This window comes from Tachypleus tridentatus, chromosome 4 (genome assembly GCF_004210375.1).
Source record: "Tachypleus tridentatus isolate NWPU-2018 chromosome 4, ASM421037v1, whole genome shotgun sequence".
Classification (NCBI taxonomy): Eukaryota; Metazoa; Arthropoda; class Merostomata; order Xiphosura; family Limulidae; genus Tachypleus; species Tachypleus tridentatus.
In genome coordinates this window covers 26,224,573-26,252,538 of record NC_134828.1, presented here as the reverse complement: position 1 = coordinate 26,252,538, position 27,966 = coordinate 26,224,573, and the positions used below count along the sequence as shown (strand labels likewise).

The window sequence follows — 27,966 nt, the reverse complement described above, 5'->3', positions numbered from 1 at the left end:
CTCTTTCTTTACCCAATAGCCCAATGTGGCTTTGCTATAAGAAAACACACACACTCTTTCTTTACCCAATAGCCCAATGTGGCTTTGCTATAAGAACACACACACACACTTTCTTTACCCAATAGCCCAATGTGGCTTTGCTGTAAGAACACACACACACACTCTTTCTTTACCCAATAGCCCAATGTGGCTTTGCTATAAGAACACACACACTCTTTCTTTACCCAATAGCCCAATGTGGCTTTGCTATAAGAAAACACACACACTCTTTCTTTACCCAATAGCCCAATGTGGCTTTGCTATAAGAAAACACACACACTCTTTTCTTTACCCAATAGCCCAATGTGGCTTTCTATAAGAATACACACACACACTTTCTTTACCCAATAGCCCAATGTGGCTTTGCTGTAAGAACACACACACACACTCTTTCTTTACCCAATAGCCCAATGTGGTTTTGCTATAAGAACACACACACTCTTTCTTTACCAATAGCCCAATGTGGCTTTTGCTATAAGAACACACACACACTCTTTTCTTTACCCAATAGCCCAATGTGGCTTTTGCTATAAGAACACACACACACACTTTCTCTTTACCCAATAGCCCAATGTGGTTTTGCTGTAAGAACACACACACACACTCTCTTTCTTTTACCCAATAGCCCAATGTGGTTTTGCTATAAGAACACACACACACTCTTCTTTTACCCAATAGCCCAATATGGCTTTGCTATAAGAAAACACACACACTCTTTTCTTTACCCAATAGCCCAATGTGGCTTTGCTATAAGAACACACACACACACTTTTTTACCCAATAGCCCAATGTGGCTTTGCTGTAAGAACACACACACACACACTCTTTCTTTACCCAATAGCCCAATGTGGCTTTTGCTATAAGAACACACACACTCTTTTCTTACCCAATAGCCCAATGTGGTTTTGCTATAAGAAAACACACACACTCTTTCTTTACCCAATAGCCCAATGTGGTTTTGCTATAAGAAAACACACACACTCTTTCTTTTACCCAATAGCCCAATGTGGTTTTGCTATAAGAAAACACACACACTCTTTCTTTACCCAATAGCCCAATGTGGTTTTGCTATAAGAAAACACACACTCTTTCTTTACCCATAGCCCAATGTGGCTTTTGCTATAAGAAAACACACACACTCTTTCTTTACCCATAGCCCAATGTGGCTTTGCTATAAGAAAACACACACACTCTTTCTTTACCCAATAGCTCAATGTGGCTTTGCTATAAGAAAACACACACACTCTTTCTTTACCCAATAGCCCAATGTGGCTTTGCTATAAGAACACACACACTCTTTCTTTACCCAATAGCCCAATGTGGCTTTGCTATAAGAACACACACACACTCTTTCTTTACCCAATAGCTCAATGTGGCTTTGCTATAAGAACACACACACACACTTTCTTTACCCAATAGCCCAATGTGGCTTTGCTATAAGAACACACACACACACTTTCTTTACCCAATAGCCCAATGTGGCTTTGCTATAAGAACACACACACTTTTCTTTACCCAATAGCCCAATGTGGCTTTGCTATAAGAAAACACACACAATCTTTCTTTACCCACAGCCCAATGTGGCTTTGCTATAAGAACACACACACACACTTTCTTTACCCAATAGCCCAATGTGGCTTTGCTATAAGAACACACACACACACTCTTTCTTTACCCAATAGCCCAATGTGGCTTTGCTATAAGAAAACACACACACTCTTTCTTTACCCAATAGCCCAATGTGGCTTTGCTATAAGAACACACACACACTCTTTCTTTACCCAATAGCCCAATGTGGCTTTGCTATAAGAAAACACACACTCTTTCTTTACCCAATAGCCCAATGTGGCTTTGCTATAAGAAAACACACACTCTTTCTTTACCCAATAGCCCAATGTGGCTTTGCTATAAGAACACACACACACTCTTTCTTTACCCAATAGCCCAATGTGGCTTTGCTATAAGAAAACACACACACTCTTTCTTTACCATAGTAAGTGAACAAGAAACACTTTTCAAAATTCATCAACTGTTATGACTCATCAGCAACAAATAAGAACACACAATTAAAATCTGTAAAGAAGCAACTAATACTCATTAATTGTGATGCTCACTAGCAACAAACAAACCATGTCATTGAAAATCTACAGAGAATCACATGCTTACTGTATTTTCTCCACATCTGTTGTACATGTAATTATATCAGGATTTACCACTGACAAAAAAAGATAAAACTATTGTACCTTCTACATGCCTAATGTACATGTATTTAAATCAAGGTTTACCACTGACAAAAAGAGATATGCCTGTTGGACGAGTAATTAAATCAAGGCTTACCACTGACGAATAGAGACATGTCTACAGTGTCTTCTCCATGCTTGTTGTATGCAACCACTTTGTAACGACCCTCATCTGTCAACTTGACTTTAACAATGCAGAAATATACAGTATTAGTGTCACCATCAGTGACCACTTTGTAACGTCCTCCCTCAAAAATCTCACTAACCCCTTTGTAGAAACGAAACTCTGGAGCTGGATTGCCTTTGACCTTGAATATCAAGTAACCTGTCTGACCTGTGATGAAATATATAGTTTTTTAATGTTCACAGTAATCTTGGGTTGGTACATACTGTAGACACAAATTTACAGTCTTCATAAACTACTTTTTAATCACTTTTTAAAAAGAAACCTTTACGTCAATTTACAGTAAAAGCTATAGATATATTATCTAGGTGTTATAAGGTTCACAAGATCAACAGTTGAATCTTGTCTACATTTTAAATTTGAATTTATATAACGCAATCAAAAATTCTTGTTTAAGTCATTTTCATTCACAAGTTGAAATCAGTCAATCTGCATAAAAATGAAATGTTTATTATGAAAAAATTCAAAGTCTTCACAGATATATTACTTAGCAAAAGTAAATAGTACTTCATATACACAAAAATTGGCATAACAATAGCACGTTTACGTACAACTCCAATTTTTCCTCACGTTTATCAAAAACCCTAATTTATTCAAATACATACAAATTTGCTGTACTTAGTTATAAGTAGAAGAATTATACTTGATTATACATAAACAGGGAAAATTTTAACTTGTTAAATGTTCAAGTTTTTACATTATATAAATAAACGTAGAAAAAGTTATTTGTTACACATACAAGTTTTATATTAAATATAAACATATATTTTAAAAACTATTATAACATATACAAGTTTCTATATTAAAAATAAACATACATGTTATAACATATACATATTTTTGTGTTGAATATAAAAATAGAAATATTAGAAACTTGTTTTACAAATACAATGGATTTGACAAGAATTATCTGTTGTGAACTGAATAGCTGAGTTATTTGAAGACACTGATCAAATATAGAAAACTTTTTAAAGATAAATTTTTAAATGTTCAAGGTAAGCATATTCCTTATAGAAAGAAAATGGTAGCTGTTAGTAAAAATACCAGGTTGGCTCACAAAAAGTGTATGAGATAAAATGAAAGAAGAGAATCACAGATTTAAAAAACTTTCAACTGATTGGTATAACAGTAGATTTAGTAGATTATACAATGTCTAGAAAGTTAGTGAAACAGAACACTAGGACATCATAAACAATGTATGAGAAAAGGTTGGCTGAAAAGAATTTCTTTAAATACATTTAGGGTAAACAAAATATCAGGATGTAGGTAGGGCACTTGACCAATTATAAATGAAGGCTCACATCTGATGATTACAAGATGGCTGAGTTATTAAATTTTACTTTTCAGCTTTTACTGAAATACTGAACAACTGATATATGACAACAAGGTTCGACAATATAACTGTTTTAAATCTGGACTTGTTAAAGAAAAATTGGAAACTTTAAATAATGATAAGGCTCCTGGTCTATATGATATTTCTCTAAGGGTTCAAAGAAGGTTAAGGATTGGATATGTGCACCATCTGCTACTATTTGTTTATAAATCCTTAGAGAGTGGACAAGTAGCAAAGGATTGGAAGGAGGCTAATATAACTCCTATTTCAAAGGAGGTGACAAAAATTGACTCAGTGATTACAGGCCGATTAGACTCATATAAAGTGTGAGAAAAATTTTGCAAAACCATTTAACCAAGTTTAGAATTATACTAGATAGTCAACACTGTTTCACTAAGGGAAATCTTGCCTTACAAATCTTTTGACTTTTTTTGAAAAGGTTCCTCCTTATGCAGATGAGGGTAAGGATGTAGATTTGGTGTATATGGATTTTCAAAAAGCATTTGACACAGTGCCACATAAAAAGAGTTGTATAAAAAATTATCTCTACAGGTGTTGAGAAAAAGTTAGTAAACTGGACAGAAAAGTGGCCAGATGGAAGAAAGCAGAAGGTTGTTACAAACAGAATTCAATCAAACCAGATACATTTTACAAGTGAGGTATATCAAGGCTCAGTCTTAGGACCTTTGCTCTTTTTTATTTAAATCATTGACAAAGATGAAGGAATGGTCAACAAGTCACTTATATTTGAAGGTGATATTAAGGTTTCGGGTGTTGCTAGCTGTGAAGAGGATGCTGCTGATTTACAAAAGGATATAGATCATTTAGTGAGTTGGACAAATAAATGGCAAATGAATTTTTATTATAACAAGTGCAAAGTGATGCTTGTGGGTTATTATAATTTGAATTATAAGTATAATTTGTATGAAAATAATCTTAAAAGTGTTATGAAAGAAAGATAACTTGGTGTGGTGATTGATCAGTCTCTAAAGTCTAAAGCCATACAAGTAGTGTACTGTTGCTAGTGTAAGGTAAATAAAATTAGTAAGTACGTTGAATGTTTGAAAACAGTTCAGAGGAGGGGTTACTAGAATGATGCCTGGGATGGAGAGGCTGTCATACAAGAAGGGGTTGAAATATCTCAAATTGTTTTCTCTTTAAAAAAAGAAGAGTTAGAGGGGCCTGATTGATGTGTTAAAGATTGTAAAAAGAACTGATAGTACTGATGCATTATCTTTCTTCATATTTAAGAGTGAGAACAGTAGAACTATTCTCACTGTTAAACATAAATTTTGGCAGGATAGGAGTCATCTTCATCAAAGACAATTTTATTTTTTTAACAGAGTAGTTGGCCTTTTAAATGGGTTGCTTTCACATATTGTGGAGGCAGTAAATTTAAGTTAATTTAAGAAAAAGATTGATAAATACATGAATGGTTGGGTTTGACTTTAATTTTTTTTAATTTATTTATTAATAGTTTTAGTTTATTTCAGGAGATAGGACAGCTAAGATGGACCAATTGGTCCCATGTTGTCCTGAAACTTATGTTATTAAATATAAGCATGAAAATGTTAAAAAGTATAATTACATATACAAGTTTTTATATTAAATATAGATACGGAAATATTAGAAAGCATCACAAACACAAGTTTTTATATAAAACATAAACATAGAAAGATTAAAAACTATTATTACAAATACATATTTTTTATACTAACTATAAACATGGAAATGCTACAAATTATTACAAGTATCACAGATTATGTGTGAACATGGAGAATGTTAAAACTTGCAAAGAGTTTAGAAACTTTAGTTACCCTCAATGGCTGTATTATTTTCTTGATAGTCCAGAATAGAAGGAGGGGCTTCTTCATCATCAGGGATTGGACGAAGGGGTGTTGATGGTTGGTCAATAGGCTCTGGTTTCTCTGGTATGCTGAAAACAATTGCACTAATATAACTTTTTTTTATACAGTTGATTTATTAATTACATAAGAATAGCTGACCTGAACAAATGAATAAGTATATCACAGTTGATATAATTGGAGCATGAGGACAGCTAGCCTGAAGAAATGACCAACTATATTATGTTTAAATTAATCATAGTATGAGAACAACTGTTCTAACAAAATAAAAATATAAGAATAATTATAAACTACCTGTCCATATACAATTTGAAGTTGATAACAGATTTACATTTTTGAAGACAAGGAGAATTAAGATAACCTCGATTCTGTATTAAAGTAAAATACAAATAAAGTAAGAACAATACCTAAAATTAAAAACATCAAAATCTCACTTTTGGGGTCCACATTTCAAATGAGTGGAACAATGTGAATATGAGCCTTTATCTCTTTACACATCAGAAACAAAAACTTGTACATCTTTTACATAATGTATAAGCAATTGTGTAACAAAGAACAACGTTCATTTGTAGTTTAATACTGAGCTTTTACTTTGTATTTCTTTCTATGGTACCTTTGTTTTCGTTGGTCAACACTAGATTTTCGTTTCTGTTTTGATTCCACCATTTCACTAGGTCGCATTTTTATTTTCCCTGATTCATCCAATAATCCTTTCTGAAAAATGAAGAAATTACGGTTTTGTATTTAATTTATTACACAGACGTAAATAAATTAAAATGATGTCTTTACTTCTGAATCTAATAAAAAATATTTACATTTTTAAACACAAGCATGATTTTTCTCGTTTAATTTCAATCAATGAAGAAAAGACATAAATTCTGTAAAACTGAGTTAATCTACGTAAATTTATTCATTACATATAAATAACAAAATATTTCTGTGTACACTTGATCAGAAAATATTGAAGCCTTTACTCTATTACCATGAATATCAAAACTAGTAAATTTAACACTACCACGTAAAAACAAGCACTATCAATAATGCAGAAGTAGGTTTTTTTCCTATACCTCTTCAGGGCTACCCAGTTCCACTGAATCCATACGTTCTTCTTCAGTTTTAAGTTCTTTTTCAACCACTTGTTCTTCTTTTCTTTCTTTTATTTTCTTTTCTTTCTTCTCTTTGATTTTCTTGGCTTCAGTCTCGGTCTGAAAGTGTAAAACAGCCTAAATGGTCACAAAAAAATATAAGTCTACATAAAAAAATGAGTGCATACTTTGCAGCTCTCATAAAAAACTGTTTCATCAAACTGAATTAAACAACTAAAGAGAAACATAGAAAGTAACAGATTAAACTGATCAATGATGTATTTAAATTGCTTTTTGTCATCTTAATCAAACACTAATATGTTAACCCAAAGCATTTCTTCCATATTAAAAAAAATCTTATTTTTTATTTCAAATTTAAGACAGACGAAACTAAAGACCAGCCATAACACTTCAATTTTATATTAAATTATTCTGTTCACAATTTGTTTCATTAAATATTCAGTCAAGAACAAACACTAATAAAAAATAAAATAGAAAACAGAAACAGTAAAGGAAGATGGAAATAGATTTTCAAACAATAAACTAAAACAGAAATAAATTATTTTATTGTATTGTTTATTTAATTTGTTGGTCACATCCTAGTCAACCAAAGAAAACCCTCAAACATCTAGTAATTTTATGTCATTCACTACCACTGCTTTAGTCTGTAACAAGTATCTGAAAAAGTGTTTAAAAAGATTTTTTATAAGTAATTGTAGATTAAAGTCAGATCTTTTGCTAACATTTTATGAAATTTTGAATAACATGGGTAAACGTTTTGTATATTTCTTTGTCAAATTTCTTTTCTTACAGCATAAGCTTACTGAAACCATGATCAGATCAAATATCCAAATAATGTAAACACAGACCTCTCTTTCTTCCTTCTTCTCCGATTTCTTCTTTTCAAGTTCTTAAAAAAGTATATTACAAATATATGGACTCATAAAATATATATATACTATAAGCAAATATAGAGAGACAAACAAAGTATATTTTAAACCAGTCTCAATATTTATAAAATAGTTTATATTATAGAAGTAAAATTAAAAAGATAAATATTCTATATTTTGTTATTTTAACTCAATATAAATATTCTATACATATTGCTATTCTTTATTTCTTATGTGTGACACAAATGGAGGTTAAGACTGACAGACTGCTATGTGGGCCCTACTTCTGCAGCCACCTCCAAAACCTAGGGTACATTTTATAGTCCCACATTGTAGCTTGAACCCTGGGATTTTTTCAGTTGATGCAGCATTTTTTGTTTAATTTGTTTTTGTTTTGACTTGTTTTTGAGTTAAAATAACAAACTATATATACATATTTCAAACTAATCTCATAAAATATAAACTACATATATATCTTAAACTAGTCTCAAGATATCACAAAATAAATTATATGTTAGAAGTAAAAAATAAAAAGATAAACAGATAAAAATATCCATACATATTTAAAACCAATATCTCTCTGTGTCATAAAGTATTTTAAAATGTTGGTTAATGAAAAAAACAATTCCACAGAAGTGGTACAGCAAAATAATATTTGGCTTATGAAACTGTTCTTTAATTTTTCACAAAATGAAAAGCAAAAAAATGTTAAATATTCAACTTACAAATCTTTTTCATACCCATGTAAAACATTAACTATTTATAAAAACCTTTGTATCAGTTTATAGAGGTAATGGAGAACAGAACATTTTTGAAAATTAGCTTAGAAAATGACACTCAGATATGATACCTCAATTAGTATATTTAAATGTAATTTTTTCATTAATGGAGATGAAAACTCTTTCCATATGGGGTTGGTTGATGTGACTTATCTTATAATCACAAGTGTTCATCAGGGTTTCAAAACTATAATTTTAATATGTTTATGTATCTTCCCAAAATATGGTAAGATTTCAGTAAATATTGCAATTCTTTTAAACATGAAATATCAGATTTTTTAATTAGTAGCTTTTTACTAATGATTTCCCTTTGAATATCTAGAAATCAAACTTCTGATTGTTCCAAATACAAAGTGGTTTTCATATTAAGATTGAAATACGTTTCTCTATAAAAATTTTCAAATTTCATCTGTATAATCTCTAAAACCACCTAAAGAAATAACAAACATATTTTTTTCCTGAAAAACTACATATTTTAAACCTTGTTGTCAAACCTTGTAACCATCATAAAAAAATACAAGATAAATAAAAATTACACTTTTGTTCTTTCTAATAACCATACCACACAAGTTGCAAATCACTCATCAAATGCATTACTATAATAAATAACATAACAGAAAAGCTGCTCTGAGCATATCTCATGAAGAATTGTTTATTTTTTCATTATCTTACCTAACATGTTTCTAATTTTTACAATTTAGATACCTTTACAGTAATAAATAAAGATTATATCTGAAAAATAATAAATATAGTATTTACTTTTGTCCTCTCATTTTTTTTTGCTGTCAATTACCAATGAAATTTAAGCCTATTTTTTTTATTATGATGGTACTATTACACTATATAATTTTATTTACTTAAATAATACATCTTAAAACACAAAAAAACTATTATAAATTAACTGACTTTCTAACTAAGACAAGAGGGACTCAAACTAATTCTCGTTACTGCTCGATCTGAACAACACGAGATAATCTTTCAAACTGAAGACAAAACTTACCACACTCTATACCAAAAACAATATAAAATTATATGTCATTTAATAGATTAAAACTCTGTCTTTCCATTAATTATGAATGATATAGCATAAAATATCAGAAAGAACTGCTGGCATGGCAAATGAGTCTGATTTTCTGGCTACAAAAATTTTTGTCTTAATAATATTTACATTACAATAAGTAATTTATGTTACATGCTGTACTTCAGAGAGGGACTGTAGGTAGAGAAGAGAGAAAACCTAGAGATTAAATGTCACAATTCTCATACCAAGGAGATTCAATTTTTTTAAGTATTTCATTATAAATTAAGAAATTAAATTTGTAAAATATTAAAATTTAATTTATTAAATGTTTTTAATGCCAAGTTTATTCATATACATTGATAATAAAGTAGTTTAATTCAATTTTAAATGTAACTTTATAAGGTCGTGACATGGGCATTTTGATCATTCTGTAATGATAAGCCTAATACTGGTATACGTATGATGTCTTCACTAATATTGGTTAAAATTAATATAATATATTGATTAATACTAATCATTTTTGATATTTTGATTAATCTCAGTAAATATTGATATAATATATGGATTAATTGTGGTTAATATTAACATAATATCTAGATAAAAAATGTAATTAATATTGATATACTATACTGTTTAATGTGGGTTAGTATTTATGCAAAATCTTAATTAATGTGTTAATAAAGACATATTATTTCATGAAAGATTATTATATTATTAATTTCAAGTTTTAAAAATTTCTAATTCAATAAAATTCTACTATTAATATAATGTGAACAGAAACTTGACAAATTTAACTTCTGATGTAAACATTTCTCTTGAATAGGAAAACTAAAGCTTCTTTTATAAAACAAACTAAACATAATGCAACAAAGAATGATGGTTTAGAATAATAATAACCTTTTTCTTGTTTGTGAGTAGTATCAAAATATAAGTTATGTATAAACTTAATTGACAGAATATCCAAAATAGACTTGCAAAAGTGCTTCAGTTATCAGAATTCTTGTTATGTGATTTGTCTGTTTTTATAACCTAAAATTATTTTTAACACCAATTCTCCATTTTATCGAATGGATGTTCAATAACTAAACAGAAGCTATATATGTTGTTATCTTTTACTAAAACATATCCTTCCTTAAAAAAATTACAATTAACTGAAATAAAGGCAAATGCAGTGAAAACATACCTTGAACATTAAGATTAAAATCAGCATTGATTTCACCATTTTCATTTTTTATGTTACAGTTGTAGCTTCCTCCATCTTCTGAAGATGGATCCTAGAATTAAAGGAAAGATCATTGTACCAAACTTCATACTTTATACACTTTAAACAAATAGTTCATTTAGTACAAACTAATAAGTCTACACATTCAGAAAAACATCTTGCACCAATCAAAGTTTTACAAGTTTAATAATCCCAAAGCTTCTATATTATAATACCTAAGTTTGTAAACCGTTTTACTAATAAGTATGATCCTTCCGCACAATGCATAAATTTATTCAATAAGGTACATAGACATGGTTCTTTTGCCCTTGTTTGTAGAGTTTTCATTTAATAAAAATGACTCTTCTGTACCATGAAAGTTTAGGTTAAATAACCTTACTTGGTTCATAAAGTCCTCTCATAAAGTATGTAACTCTTCTGACCTTGCTTTAAAGTTCTCCACAAGGCATATGACTCTTCTTTACCACAGGTATACTTAAATCTCAATTAAAAATATCTCATCACTACAGATTAGTTCTTCTAGAATTAACTAAGACTTTTAAAACCCATTTTCAAATGAAAACTAAAATGTAATTTTTCTGACTATTATACTTAAATCACATCACAGAAAACAATAAATCAGAATTTATTCACAGCATAGCTAACCCTGATTTCCAGAATAATTGTGAATTCGTCATTTGTTTCCTTCACTATTTGACTTGTGACACGATTAGTCTCTTTAACTAGTTTTGTTTCATGATACCAGAGGGTTTTAGGAGGAGGAATACTCATCACCCGACAGTGCAATATAACACGCTTTCCACCATCCTTTGGAATGACTTGAGGTTTCTCAATAAAGACTGGCCCTTCCCTTTTTTCTCCACCTAGCAAGTATGCAAAATATATACAGTGCATTCTAACCACGTGATCTAATAAGAAATAACAAAAATGTCAGAATGTGTTGAAAAACTTAACACTCTTCTCTACTTTGAGCAAAGCTTACACTTACACACCTGAAAACTTAGAAAGTTATGAACATTTTTTCTACAACATAGAAACCCATATAATAAAATCTACATAGTTTACATTAAGTACAACTGTGCATGCATCTTTTAATACAATTACTAATACCAGTTTTAAAATTTGTCTCAAAATTTAATATTAGTAAAATTTAAATACATTCTTAAAGCATATTAGCATATTTATAAAAACAAAATATTCCTATCAGTAAAAACAAAACAAAACATGGTTTCAAAATATTTAGGATATTTTAACATTAATTTTTTTCTACTTTTCAAACAGTTCTCTTCAGAAGATATTACTTTCAATTATAACAAGAATGTGTATACAAATACCAAGAAATGTACTGTAAGCCAGCCAGTTTACAGTTTTACATGAATATACACATAGTTTAGCTTGCTTATTTTTCATGCATATTATAAACAGTATCAGTATAACAAGTCTTTCTCTCTCTTCTTTCTCACCTTGGAAGTTCAGGGCAATGTTTGCATTACTCTCACCAAGTTCATTAACAGCATTGCATCGATAATTGCCAGCATCTTCTGTTGTAGGGTCCTTGTACAGAGATAAAATAATAACTTTAGATAAAGATTTAAAACAATATATTAAAGGTTTCTAAGAATGTTTGATTTCTTAAAGCAAATAAACATACATCATTCATTTCAAGCTTTACAGAGATATCATGTTTCACTGTAAAGAAATAGAAGTCTGACTTGTAACAAATACACTCCTGGTTCACTATAAACACATACAAATCCAACTGGTAATGAACCACTACTGTTTTACTGGTTCACTATAAACCGATACAAGTCATAATGTAGTTTTGCAACAATGTGGGACCTAGTGATCACCACAGCTGTTTCATCCTTTAAACTAAATTACAGTAATTTTTATAAAAAATCTTAAATCCAGCCCTTATCATTCATATATACCTATCAAACTTTTTCATACAATTACTTAAAATTTACTGTTTCTACAACATCCAAAAGCAACCAATTCCAAAGGCCAACCACACTGGTAGAAAAATAAAACTGTCTTAGCTGAAAATGACTCTTACCCTACTAAAATGTATATCTTGTATATATGTGTCACCTCTTTGTACTATTCTCACTATTACGTATGAAAAAAGATAGTGCATCAATACTATCACTTCCCTTTACATTCTTAAACACCTCAATCAGATCCACTCTAACTTTTCTTTTTTCAAAAGAAAACAATTTAGGAGATCTTAATCTCTCCCCACAGGATAACTCTTCCATCCTAGACATAATTCTAGCAACATTACTCTGAATCCTTTTCAACAATTCAGTGAGTCCTTCCTAAGGTAAGAAGCCCAAGACTGAATGTAATATTCAAAATGGGTGGTTTAACCAGTGACCTTTACAATAAAATTGTAACTTCTTTAGACTTGTATTCAATATTGCTGCAGTTACAACCTAAAATCCTATTTGCCCTACCAACAGCAACAGTGCAGTACCTGGATGGCTCAAGAGACTGATCGACTGTTACACCAAGATTCCTTGTAACACTGTTAAGATTATTCTCATGCAAATTACAGTTATAATTCAAATTATGATAACCCACATGCATTAACTCACATTTTACACATAAAGTCACTTCTCTTACCCTTCTTTCATAGTCTATCCTTATTATATAACCATTAACCCTGTGTTTCAAAAACAACCTATGTTATCAAAATCCTTCATTCCTACCAATACTCTAAAGTCATCTATTTGTATCTTATACTTCTAGTATTACAACAGTAACAACCAACCCTACCCTTATAACCACTTCTATACTCATTCCCTATGTTAAATTTTTCTCTGACTGCTATTCTTTTTACATTTCTCATTGGCCCTCACCACTAGCTAGTCCCAGTTTAAAACTTCCCTTACGGCTGAGTTAATAGCCTTTATCAGCCCCTTGTAATTATAAGTTAGTTCCTCTGACCTACCTTTCCTTACATCATCAGCCCTCTACATGCACCAAAAAACCTACATCTGTTCCAACCCCCTGTATTACATCCTCCACCTGTGCACCTGGGATGCATAATCTGATTCTTTTCTCCCTATTTATCCCACAGACATTCCTATCCACATGTCATGTCAAGGGATCACCTATAACCTCCTTATCATCCACCTCCTTCTATGACCCTTCTGTTTTCTTTCCCTCTCATCTGCAGAAGCCAAGGACTGAAATTTGTTGTTCAACAGAATAGGTTCAGTATAACTCTTTCTAACTTCCTGAATGCCACTGTTAGCCAAAGTATCTCTTGTATGTAAAAGCTGAAGGTCTCCAGAAGTCCTGCTCCCACAGTTTACATTTCTCTTTACCTACTTTAATAGGATAACCTCCAGCTTCCCCTTTGACCAACAAACTCTAAATAAAAATTGTATACTTTCATTACTAGCTTCCTTAAAAGTACATGCCAATCTTGAGTTCCTAAATAAAACCAACTCACTGTACCCATTACACCTAACAAACTATGGATGCTTAACTCCAAAACTAGTCTCAACCATTGCACTTATACTTATAGCCTGAAAATGAATACTCAAATACCCTTAGCCAATTGTTAACACTGTTACTGTCAAGCCTAATGTTTAAGAGCCAATAATATCATTTTTCTCATTATTTTGTTTTCACACTAAAGTAATACAGCTTATCTTTAATTATATAAAAACTTGATAATTTATTAGAACTAACAATATGCATAACGTTAATAATGTTTTTAGCCTGATTTATATTATAAACTGTAACTGGACGTATTCACAGTTCACTGTAAACAGATACATGTCTAAATAATAATTAACACAGTCCTGGTCCATTGTAAACAGAAACATACCTAATTGGTAATGAACACACTACTAGTTCACTATAAACAGACACAGGTCTTACTAGTAATGAGCATACTCCTAGTTCACTATAAACAGACACAGGTCTTACTAGTAATGAGCATACTCCTAGTTCATTATAAACAGACACAGGTCTTACTAGTAATGAGCATACTCCTAGTTCACTATAAACAGACACAGGTCTTACTAGTAATGAGCATACTCCTAGTTCACTATAAACAGACACAGGTCTTACTAGTAATGAGCATACTCCTAGTTCACTATAAACAGACACAGGTCTTACTAGTAATGAGCATACTCTAGTTCACTATAAACAGACACAGGTCTTACTAGTAATGAGCATACTCCTAGTTCATTATAAACAGACACAGGTCTTACTAGTAATGAGCATACTCCTAGTTCACTATAAACAGACACAGGTCTTACTAGTAATGAGCATACTCCTAGTTCACTATAAACAGACACAGGTCTTACTAGTAATGAGCATACTCCTAGTTCATTATAAACAGACACAGGTCTTACTAGTAATGAGCATACTCCTAGTTCACTATAAATAGACACAGGTCTTACTAGTAATGAACACACTACTAGTTCACTATAAACAGACACAGGTCTTACTAGTAATGAGCATACTACTAGTTCACTATAAACAGACACAGGTCTTACTAGTAATGAGCATACTCCTAGTTCACTATAAACAGACACAGGTCTTACTAGTAATGAGCATACTCCTAGTTCACTATAAACAGACACAGGTCTTACTAGTAATGAGCATACTCCTAGTTCATTATAAACAGACACAGGTCTTACTAGTAATGAGCATACTCCTAGTTCACTATAAATAGACACAGGTCTTACTAGTAATGAACACACTACTAGTTCACTATAAACAGACACAGGTCTTACTAGTAATGAGCATACTACTAGTTCACTATAAACAGACACAGGTCTTACTAGTAATGAGCATACTACTAGTTCACTATAAACAGACACAGGTCTTACTAGTAATGAGCATACTCCTAGTTCACTATAAACAAATATGTGACTAACTGGTATTTGTTCTGAGCACGTACCCTGATTTCAAGTGAAAGACCATAGGTATCTTTTGCTATGTTGCTCTTCATACACTTGTGTCTCTCCCCTTCAGAGATCTGTCTTGTGCCATGATACCATGTGATTTCAGGAAATGGGTTGGCTTCAAGCACACACTCAAGAATCAGGTTATCTCCAACTTGTCTGATCGTAGGCTTCTGAGGAAATCTTGGGGCTTTCCCAAGAGGAATTCTGGGAAGTCCCAAGCCAAATTTACATCACAATGTAATTTGTTTCTTAATTTGTAAAATAAGTATATTCTTTTTAACATACATCAAATAATTTATTGTTTACCATCATTCCATATACATTTTTAAACCAAATCATTTCCATTAGTAATAAAGTTTTTTTTTTCAATGATTTTATTAAAATGTTAGAAAACATGAAAGTGAGTTTTCTTTATTTGCAACAAAGATTATAGTCTATGTTTACACACTTTCAACTGTTCTATATTTTTTTTTAAAAAAAAAGGTTTTCTACAAAAACAAGAAGTGTTTTGTACTTACTTCGGTTTGCCATCACCTGAAAAATTTGTAAAATATAACAGTATTAAATAACTTTATCAACTCCTGGTATTACCATTCAAATTACTATAACATCTATAACTACACACCTTTTTTAAAGAATTGCAAATGTGTTTAAAGTAAATAATATTCATGTATGAACACTTTATAAAACTTTTACCAAAAACTAATATAACACCAACAAGTACACTATTAACAAATCATGAAGAACAAATTTCAACAACCTGCACAATTTATGTATTGCAACATGTATAGCTTTAATTTATCTATGGCTTTATAGGATTATACATTATAACTGTATGAAAACAAAAAGAAAAGTTCAAAACATACTGTCACATGACACTTATTCTATTAACAAACACAAGAATGTAGTACAATTTCCAGTCTATAAAATCCATTTTCTGGAAACCCAGTCTGTCTATTATAATTCACTCTTTTACACCAACTGTGTTTATAGGCATTCCATAAAATAAACACAACAGAAAGTGAAAAGTGGGTTTTCATGGGGTTCTCTCATTCCCCCCTCCCTCACACACCTACTTCTAGGTATTGGTTCTATAGATCTCCTGCCACCCTGAAGGACCTTGTGTCATATATTGGCCATTGTTTTTTCTCATACCATCCAGGATGTTTCCTCTCTGCTTGTTGTGTGCTTCCAACTTATCTTTCTGCTGCTCAAAACTGTGAGGTTTATTTGTGTGTGTATTTTTTTTTCCAATAGCTACTTCTTTGTCACAAGGTGGGTGAAGAGAAATTCATTTTTCTGAACATCCCCAATTATATTAGACATTGAGCTCTTTTGAGTTTAAGATCTAATAATTCAACACTTTCACTGTTTTACTAATATCACCTGAACCAGTAATTCAATATATAAAAGTACAAATCAGCATCATATGGATTTATTTTACAATTTCAAATTAAGAAAAGATTGAATAAAAAATAAATATCCAATTTATTAGTGCAGTTATTTGAAAATAACTAACTGTGCAAGAAAAGATAATATATATATATATTAAATCTTATTTTAAAATATCCTTTGATTTTAAAAGATGTTTTAAAGTACCTTCAAAATTTAAACTGATTGTAGCATAACCTTCTCCATGTTTATTTTTGGCAATCACTTTATACTCTCCACCATCTTTAGCAGCAATCTTGGTAATTTCCAAAACCACAGAATGATTGTACTTGTCAGAAGTCAGGACATATTTGAACTTCCCTCCATCTTTAATGGCCTTGCCATTATGGTACCTTTGTTAAGAAAGAAGAAAAGTGTAGTTGTTATAAAAATTCAGTTATTTTAATATGACTTTAAATAAAGTAATTGACAAATTCTTTAAAAACCTTGATAACTTAAGTTCTTTCAGACTTTTCTTCCATTACAGCTAAATGGAAAATATCCCAAGTTCTTCTGGACACTTTCATCAAACAGACAGGCAACTACTATGAGTTATAAAAGAGGTTAAATGAACTTTGAATCAGCAATAGACTTAAAACAAAATTACAGTACAACCAGTATACAAGAGCAGAACTAAATTCTCTATAAGACATAATGTAATTCAGTTTGATGATCCAGTCTGAAATCACTAAGAGCTGCTATAAAACTAAAGATCTAGCAAGATAACGTTATCCTTAAATAATTTTACAGTTGAAAACAAAAACTGCATTTTGTGTAGGATAATTTCAAAAGAAGTCAATGTCTTTATCAGTGATGTCAAAAATCATGCTCTTATAGAAATGTATTTAAACAGCTGATACATTAAAACAAACACATTATGTACCTGGACATCTCATATATTAAAACAAACACAATATGTACCTGGACATCTCATATATTCAAACAAACACATTATGTACCTGGACATCTCATATATTGAAACAAACACATTATGTATTTGGACATCTCATATATTAAAACAAACACATTATGTACCTGGACATCTCATACATTAAAACAAACAAATTATGTATGTGTACATCTCATACATTAAAACAAACAAATTATGTATTTGTATATTTCATACATTAAAACAAATACATTCTATGCTGAAATAGCTGATATATTAAAACAAAAACATTCTATACTTGAATGTCTGATACATTAAAACAAACACGTTCTATACTGGAACAGATGTTACATTCAAACAAATACATTCTATACTGGAACAGTTCATACATTAATACAAATACATTCTATACAGGAACAGTTCATACATTAAAACAAACACGTTCTATACTGGACCAGTTGATACATTAAAACAAACACATTCTATACTGGAACAGTTGATACATTAAAACAAACACATTCTATGTTGAAATAGCTGATATATTTAAACAAATACATTCTATACTGGAACAGTTGATACATTAAAACAAACACATTCTATACTGGAACAGTTGATACATTAAAACAAACACATTCTATGTTGAAATAGCTGATATATTTAAACAAATACATGCTATACTGGAACAGTTGATACATTAAAACAAACGCATTCTATACGTGAACATCTGTTACATTAAAACAAACATATTCTATATTGGAACAGTTGATATATTAAAACAAATACATTCTATACTGGAACAGTTGATACATTAAAACAAACACATTCTATACTTGAGAATATGATACATTAAAACAAACACATTCTATATTGGAACAGTTGATACATTAAAACAAATGGATTCTATGTTGAAATAGCTGATATATTAGAACAAATACATTCTATACTGGAACAGTTGAAATATTAAAACAAACAAATTCTATACTCAAACATTTGATACATTAAAACAAATCCATTCTATACTCAAACATTTGATACATTAAAACAAACACATTCTATACTTGAACATCTGATACATTAAAACAAATACATTCTATACTTGAACATCTGTTACATTAAAACAAACACATTCTATACTTGAACATCTGTTACATTAAAACAAACACGTTCTATAATGGAACAGTTGATATATTAAAACAAACACATTCTATACTTGAACATCTGATACATTAAAACAAACACGTTCTACACTGGAACAGTTGATACATTAAAACAAACACATTCTATACTTGAACATCTGATACATTAAAACAAACACATTCTATACTTGAACATCTGTTGCATTAAAACAAACACATTCTATACTTGAACATTTGTTACATTAATACAAATACATTCTATACAGGAACAGTTCATACATTAAAACAAACGCATTCTATGCTGAAATAGCTGATATATTAGAACAAATACATTCTATACTGGAACAGTTGATACATTAAAACAAATCCATTCTATACTCAAACATTTGATACATTAAAACAAATCCATTCTATACTCAAACATTTGATACACTAAAACAAACACGTTCTATACTGGAACAGTTGATACATTAAAACAAACACATTCTATATTGGAACAGTTGATACATTAAAACAAAAACATTCTATACTTGAACATCTGTTACATTAAAACAACAACATTCTATACTTGAACATCTGTCACAATAAAACAAACACATTCTATATTGGAACAGTTGATATATTAAAAGAAATACATTCTATACTGGAACAGTTGATACATTAAAACAAATACATTCTATACTTGAACATATGATACATTAAAACAAACACATTCTATGCTGTAACATTTGATACACTAAAACAAACACTTTCTATACTTGAACATCTGTCACAATAAAACAAACACATTCTATACTTGATCATCTGTTACATTAAAACAAACACATTCTATACTGGAGCAGTTGATACATTAAAACAAATACATTCTATACTTGAACATATGATACATTAAAACAAACACATTCTATATTTGAACAGTTGATCCATTAAAACAAAAACATTCTATACTTGAACATATGATACATTAAAACAAACACGTTCTACACCGAAACAGTTGATACATTAAAACAAACGCATTCTACACTGGAACAGTTGATACGTTAAAACAAACACATTCTATACTTGAACATCTGATACAATAAAACAAACACATTCTATACTTGAACATCTGTTGCATTAAAACAAACACATTCTATACTTGAACATCTGTTACATTAAAACAATCACATTCTATACTTGAACAGTTGATACATTAAAACAAACACATTCTATACTGGAACAGTTGATACGTTAAAACAAACACATTCTATGCTGTAACATTTGATACACTAAAACAAACACTTTCTATACTTGAACATCTGATACATAAAAACAAACACGTTCTATACTGGAACAGTTGATACATTAAAACAAACACGTTCTACACTGGAACATCTGATACACTAAAACAAACACGTTCTACACTGGAACATCTGATACACTAAAACAAACACATTCTATACTTGAACATCTGTCACAATAAAACAAACACATTCTATACTTGAACATCTGTTACATTAAAACAAACACATTCTATATTGGAACAGTTGATATATTAAAAGAAATACATTCTATACTGGAGCAGTTGATACATTAAAACAAATACATTCTATACTTGAACATATGATACATTAAAACAAACACATTCTATATTGGAACAGTTGATCCATTAAAACAAAAACATTCTATACTTGAACATATGATACATTAAAACAAACACGTTCTACACCGGAACAGTTGATACATTAAAACAAACGCATTCTACACTGGAACAGTTGATACGTTAAAACAAACACATTCTATACTTGAACATCTGATACATTAAAACAAACACATTCTATACTTGAACATCTGTTGCATTAAAACAAACACATTCTATACTTGAACATCTGTTACATTAAAACAAACACATTCTATATTGGAACAGTTGATATATTAAAAGAAATACATTCTATACTGGAGCAGTTGATACATTAAAACAAATACATTCTATACTTGAACATATGATACATTAAAACAAACACATTCTATGCTGTAACATTTGATACATTAAAACAAACACATTCTATATTGGAACAGTTGATCCATTAAAACAAACACATTCTATATTGGAACAGTTGATCCATTAAAACAAAAACATTCTATACTTGAATATATGATACATTAAAACAAACACGTTCTACACCGGAACAGTTGATACGTTAAAACAAACACATTCTATACTTGAACATCTGATACATTAAAACAAACACATTCTATACTTGAACATCTGTTGCATTAAAACAAACACATTCTATACTTGAACATCTGTTACATTAAAACAATCACATTCTATACTTGAACAGTTGATACATTAAAACAAACACATTCTATACTGGAACAGTTGATACGTTAAAACAAACACATTCTATGCTGTAACATTTGATACACTAAAACAAACACTTTCTATACTTGAACATCTGATACATAAAAACAAACACGTTCTATACTGGAACAGTTGATACATTAAAACAAACACGTTCTACACTGGAACATCTGATACACTAAAACAAACACATTCTATACTTGAACATATGATACATTAAAACAAACACATTCTATGCTGTAACATTTGATACATTAAAACAAACACTTTCTATACTTGAACATCTGTCACAATAAAACAAACACATTCTATACTTGAACATCTGTTACATTAAAACAAACACATTCTATATTGGAACAGTTGATATATTAAAAGAAATACATTCTATATTGGAACAGTTGATCCATTAAAACAAAAACATTCTATACTTGAACATATGATACATTAAAACAAACACATTCTATACTTGAACATCTGATACATTAAAACAAACACATTCTATATTGGAACAGTTGATATATTAAAAGAAATACATTCTATATTGGAACAGTTGATCCATTAAAACAAAAACATTCTATACTTGAACATATGATACATTAAAACAAACATGTTCTATACTCAAACATCTGATACATTAAAACAAACACATTCTATATTGGAACAGTTGATACATTAAAACAAACACATTCTATATTGGAACAGTTGATACATTAAAACAAACACATTCTATATTGGAACAGTTGATACATTAAAACAAACACATTCTATATTTGAACAGTTTATACATTAAAATAAACACCTTCTATTCTCAAACACATTCTATACTAGAACAGCTGATACATTAAAACAAACACATTCTATACTTGAACATCTGGTACATTAAAACAAACACCTTCTATTCCAAACACATTCTATACTAGAACAGCTGATACATTAAAACAAACACATTCTATACTTGAACATCTGGTACATTAAAACAAACACATTCTATACTTGAACATCTGGTACATTAAAACAAACACATTCTATACTTGAACATCTGGTACATTAAAACAAACACATTCTATGCTGAAATAGCTGATATGTTAAAACAAACACATTCTATACTAGAACAGCTGATACATTAAAACAAACACATTCTATACTTGAACATCTGGTACATTAAAACAAACACATTCTATGCTGAAATAGCTGATATATTAAAACAAACACATTCTATACTTGATCATCTGTTACATTAAAACAGACACATTCTATATTTCAATATCTGATAAAATGTTTGTGGTGTTACTATCCTCAGAAAATGGTCTTTGTGTAATGCCCACTAAGAACAACCAACAAGAAAACAATATATTCCCTATACAAGCTGAAATATTCTTATAAGAAACAAAATACTATTTATTTGTATCTCAGAATGGCTGGTACAGGTATTAACATCTATACTAATAAAGCAGAGAAGGTCGAAACATTGTTTTCTACTTTATTAGAAAAGGTGTTGATATCCATACAAGTTGTTCTGAGATACATTTTTATTTGATGTGGGTTTCTCATGATCAATAACTATTTATGTTTGAACCATCTGTAGGAAAAAAAAACATATTTCATGCACACACTGACAAAACTCACAGACATACTGTAGCAAACAATAAAAATGATTTTTCTTATTTTGAAGAAGTTACTAAAATGAGCTGACTTTTGGAATCTTTGTTTGGTGTTGTAAACTTATAATGTAATTAACAGAAATACTTCTCTGTTACATATGCTAATGTAAACTGCAAAAAAATCCCACATAAAGGCTTTTGTTTACACAGAAATTACATGTCTTTAATAACAGTTGGTAATTTCTCAAACAATTCACCACCAAATGTTATTTGAACCAACAGATTTTATTGGAGAAGTTCATCTATGAGATGGAATATTAGTCCTAATCTGTACAAAAGTTGGATCTAAAACACTTATGACTGTGAGTTCTCATATTAAACATTTGTGTGCTTTTAAATTATTTATTAAAAAGTTGGGATAACAGATAAAAAACTGTCTGTAAGCTACAGTAATCCTAATTTTTACCATTTGATCGTTGGAGAAGGATCAGCTACAAGCTGACACTCGAATATAATTTTAGTAAGGTCACTGGATTGACTAATGACAGGTTTTTCTGTGAACATAGGTTTTGCACCTTCAGGAGGGGGAGGTTCATCACCTAAATAAATAAAACAGCACCATAAAATTCTAAATGTTTGTAAACAATTATGTTTATGCTTTGAGGATGGCATTAATAATGCCAACTTCAGAATACAAATAACAAAAATATTATGATATTTTAACATGTTAGAAACGGAATTTTATTAATTACCATAGAATTCACAGAAACTAAATAGGTCATGACACATAAAAGGTTACTGTAATGATGGAAAAAATATATTAGGTATGTTTATGTGTAAATGAAGTAATTGGTATATCATCATCCTTTGGTAACAACTTAGTAAAAATCAACCTTCAATAATCCTTCATTACATCAATGCTATTCAGAATTTTTTATTAAGTTTAAAATCAATATATATAATTTCTTATATTGTTAGGATATTATCCTAAGACAAATTATTTACATTTTTTTTATGTTTATTGTAAGAAACATTAGCAAACTAACTCACCTGAAAAGAAAAAAACAAACTCAACAAGTCTGAATGGTCTCAGTACCTTTCTGACAACTGTTTGTTGTTGTATGATCTTAATAGAGGTTTAATGTACAACAATTTAAAAAGAAAGAATCAAAATAGTACTTACTACCAAAGTTAAGACTGATCGTTGCATTGCTTTCACCAAGTTCATTTTTGGCTGTAACTTTATAGTTCCCTGCATCCTCTACTGTTACATAATCTATTTCTAATGCTGAATAATATGAATTCTTTTCTTTCACTAGTTTGATCTGCAATTGAAATCAACAAATTATAACTACATATTTTTCACCAAATAAATTATTATTGGCTTTACCTCAATGACAAATGTTTGCAGCTTAACCTGTAGTTTTAAATACTTGGAAATACAAACACATTTTGTTATTTGTAGCCTAAACGTTGTTAGGCCACTTACATTTCTAATAAATCTACAATACTAGTATTACATTTAAAATGATTTCATTCTCAAATGAAGCGAAATGTGATAACACTACGAAGTTATTATGATTTATAAAAAAAATGTACGCAATTACCCAATGTTTCTCTTATAGCAAAGCCACATCGGGCTATCTGCTGAGCCCACCGAGGGGAATCGAACCTCTGATTTTAGCATTCTAAATCCGTAGCCTGACTGCTGTACCAGTGGGGGGCACACAATTACCCAAGAATTTACTTTTGAAAATTGTAGGCCTACGCTTAAGACCTTTGGTATTTCTAAAGCGATCTTAAATTACAACTCAAAATTTAATTTTATGGCTAAGTTACTCTAGGCCTTTTTTTTTTAAGTTTCTGTTGACATAAATTTAGTTTACATTACATATATACGAATTTTATGACATCAACATGTAAGATATATCATACATGTAAAACTCATGTTCGTTTGAAATAATAATTGTAAAATGATTGACAATGAACCAGAACTTAGCAACAGCCAACTTACTGTTAAGACAAAAGCATTCTTACGAACCTAACTACAACAAGAACGGCTCAGCATGGCCAAGCGCGTTAAGGCGTGCGACTCCTAATCTGAGGGGCGCTGGTTCGCATCCTCGTCGCGCCAAACATTCTCACCATTTCACCAGTGGGGGCGTTATAATTTTCTGTCAATCTCACTATTCGTTGGTAAAAGAGTAGCCCAAGAGTTGGTGGTGAGCGGTGATAACTAGCTGCCTTACCTCTAGTCTTACACTGCTAAATTAGGGACGGCTAGCACAGATAGCCCTCGAGTAGCTTTGTGCGAAATTCAAAACCAAACAAACAAACATAAAAGTTATGTCAAAACTCCTGTGATATCATTGAAGCACGTGTTAGAAAATTCATGTATAATTATATATAAAGTTACACAAATTATAATTTTTAAACTTATTGCTTCCGTTTTTCGATTCGACAGTGATACAATGAATATGTAATAAAAATGAAAGCTTAAACCAGTGGTTCTTAACCTGGTTTCAATCGAACCCCAGGGGTTCGGTGAGTCAGTCTCAGGATTTCGGCAGAGGTCAAGACTCACACACTATGTGTGTGTCCGTTCCGTTCACCCCACTCGTATGATTCGTGACGTCATACTCCACTTAGCCATCATTGGCTGCGGCTGATCCCGTCACATCACTTGGCCTTAATATCTGTGCTGCAGGGAACTTCATGCGCTTAGCAGTCGACTTGTGACTATAGTAATCGTGCGTCATTTGTGATTTTTTCCCTAATCTTTCAATCCCTTCATTCTAACTATGTCGAGCAAAAACAGAAAGTGGCAGGACGAATACGTACAATATGGATTCACGTGTACAATGGAACAATGCAGCCGACGTGAAGAAACTTGTGGATGACTTCTTAAGAGACAACGATCTTTCGTGGGATATGGTTTCTGCAGTTTGTTCGGACAGAGCTCCAGTCATGCTGGAACGAAACTCTGGTTTTGGTGCACTGGTGAAAGCCGATGCACCACATCATTGTAACGTACTGTGTTTTGCATAGGCATGCGTTGGCAACAAAAACCTTGCCTTCAAAACTGGCAGAAATATTAAAAATTGTAGTGGAATGTGTGAACTTTGTGCGAAATAGTGCCCTGAAGCACCGCATCTTCAAAGAGCTGTGTAATGAAATGAGCTCTGAATTCGAGGTACTTCTGTACCATTCTAACATTCGGTGGTTATCCCGGGGAAAGGTGCTGAATCGTGTTTTGCCATGCGTGTGGAATTAGCCCTGTTTTTTCGAGAGCACCAATATTGTCATGCAGATTGCTTCGAAAAATCTAAGTTCATTCTTATATTGGCGTACATGGCCGATATCTTCAATGCTCTCAACCATCTCAATCAACAGATGCAGGGCGGTGGAGTCAACATCATTGAAGCGGAAGAAAACCTGAAGGCTTTTCAAAAAAAAAAAGCTACTGTTATGGAAACGACGAGCAGAGAATGATAACTTCGCAAACTTTCCCCTGCTGGACGACTCTGTAAGTAAGATCGAAGATGTGTCTGAAATCGGAGACATTTCTGTACCCGGGGAACTGAAGCAAGCAATTGTCATGCACTTAGATGAGCTTGCAAAGTCTCTCGAAAGATACTTCCCCACCAGAAAGTTATATCCGGCATGGGTAAGACAGCCGTTCACGTTTAGTGTTGCGACCGCAGATGTCAATGATGAATACCTCGACGAAATCACTGAACTTCAGCAGAGCCAGGCTCAACAGAAACTTTTCAGAACAACAACGCTCTCAACGTTTTGGTGCCACCAAATCGTAGCGTACCCTCTTATTGCTAAGAAAGCCCTTGAGATCTCATACTGTTTGTTACAACGTATCTTTGCGAACAATCCTTTTCGATGATGGTAGACATAAAAACGAAGAAAAGGAACAGACTTTATTGCGAAAATGATATGGGAGTGGCACTTGTGAAGGTGAAGCCGCGCATTTCTGAACTTGTCTCTAAAGGCAACAGCAATAGTCACATTGATTTGCAGTAAATATTTGTTGGTTTTGTTCTTTGAACACAGCGATATTGTGTACAACTGATGTATGGTTCATTTTGTGCACTAATAAAATATCTACTTATGTTTTAAATTTGAAAAAATAATATTTTATTTTTCCAATTACGAAGGGTTCAGTGAATGCAAGTACGAAATTTCTGGGGTTTAGTTCCTCCAACAAAGTTAAGAACCACTGGCTTAAACCAATATCTCTAACCTAGGAAAGTTCATAATTGTTGGGACTCAAACATTAGTCTCTTCCTCTCTTTTTTCATAGTCATCCCTTCATGTGTTTTAGTTACGTTTAAATATCATAATGATATACTTTCAGTAGATGGCGCTAATTAAGTGATTTAGTACATAGAATATAGGTGGTATTTTCTTTTGTTTGTTTGTTTGTTTTGAATTTTCTCGAATGTTATATGGAATACTTTTAAATGAATAAGGGTGACTCCACAGTACTAATTACAAAATTGTTTTATCTAATTATAAGTTATCTATCTCTATCTGTTAATGTGTAGTAACTATACTATGGGTATCAATAATTTTAAAGATTAAGTTTGTATTGTTTGTTCCTTTTTTTAATTTCGCGCAAAGCTACACACACGGGGGCTATCTGCGCTAGCCGTCCCTAATTTTGCAGTGTAAGACTAGAGGGAAGGCAGCTGGTCATAACCACCAACCGCCAGCTCTTGGGCTACTCTTTTACCAACGAATAGTGGGATTGACCGTCACATTATAATGCCCCCACGGCTGAAAAAGCGAGCATGTTTGGTGCGACGGGAATTCGAACCCGCGACCCTAGGATTAGAGTCGAATGCCTTAACCCACCCGGCCATGCTAGGCCCTTAAGGTTGTATTGCTTAACCGTGATCTGTTTCATATATAATTTATATCTCTCTGAGTGTATGTGTGTGTGTGTTTTCTCATAGCAAAGC

General features: G+C 31.2%; 1 protein-coding gene across 2 annotated transcripts in view; it reads right to left on the bottom strand.

Moving 5' to 3' along the window:
• Positions 1-2,350: 2,350 nt before the first annotated feature.
• LOC143248726 (neural cell adhesion molecule 1-like) overlaps positions 2,351-27,966 on the bottom strand; it is a 50,320-nt gene continuing 24,704 nt past the window's right edge. For both annotated transcript variants that reach the window (XM_076497390.1, XM_076497389.1), the window contains exons 5-17: positions 24,174-24,315; positions 23,457-23,589; positions 17,189-17,373; positions 16,108-16,123; positions 15,583-15,793; positions 12,122-12,212; positions 11,304-11,521; positions 10,620-10,710; positions 7,616-7,656; positions 6,729-6,866; positions 6,275-6,375; positions 5,614-5,732; positions 2,351-2,613 (exon numbers count right to left, since the gene is read on the bottom strand). In XM_076497390.1, the coding sequence (XP_076353505.1) occupies positions 2,366-2,613; positions 5,614-5,732; positions 6,275-6,375; positions 6,729-6,866; positions 7,616-7,656; positions 10,620-10,710; positions 11,304-11,521; positions 12,122-12,212; positions 15,583-15,793; positions 16,108-16,123; positions 17,189-17,373; positions 23,457-23,589; positions 24,174-24,315 (1,734 nt within the window). In that variant the 3' untranslated portion in view covers positions 2,351-2,365. The remainder of the gene's footprint in view (positions 2,614-5,613; positions 5,733-6,274; positions 6,376-6,728; positions 6,867-7,615; positions 7,657-10,619; positions 10,711-11,303; positions 11,522-12,121; positions 12,213-15,582; positions 15,794-16,107; positions 16,124-17,188; positions 17,374-23,456; positions 23,590-24,173; positions 24,316-27,966) is intronic.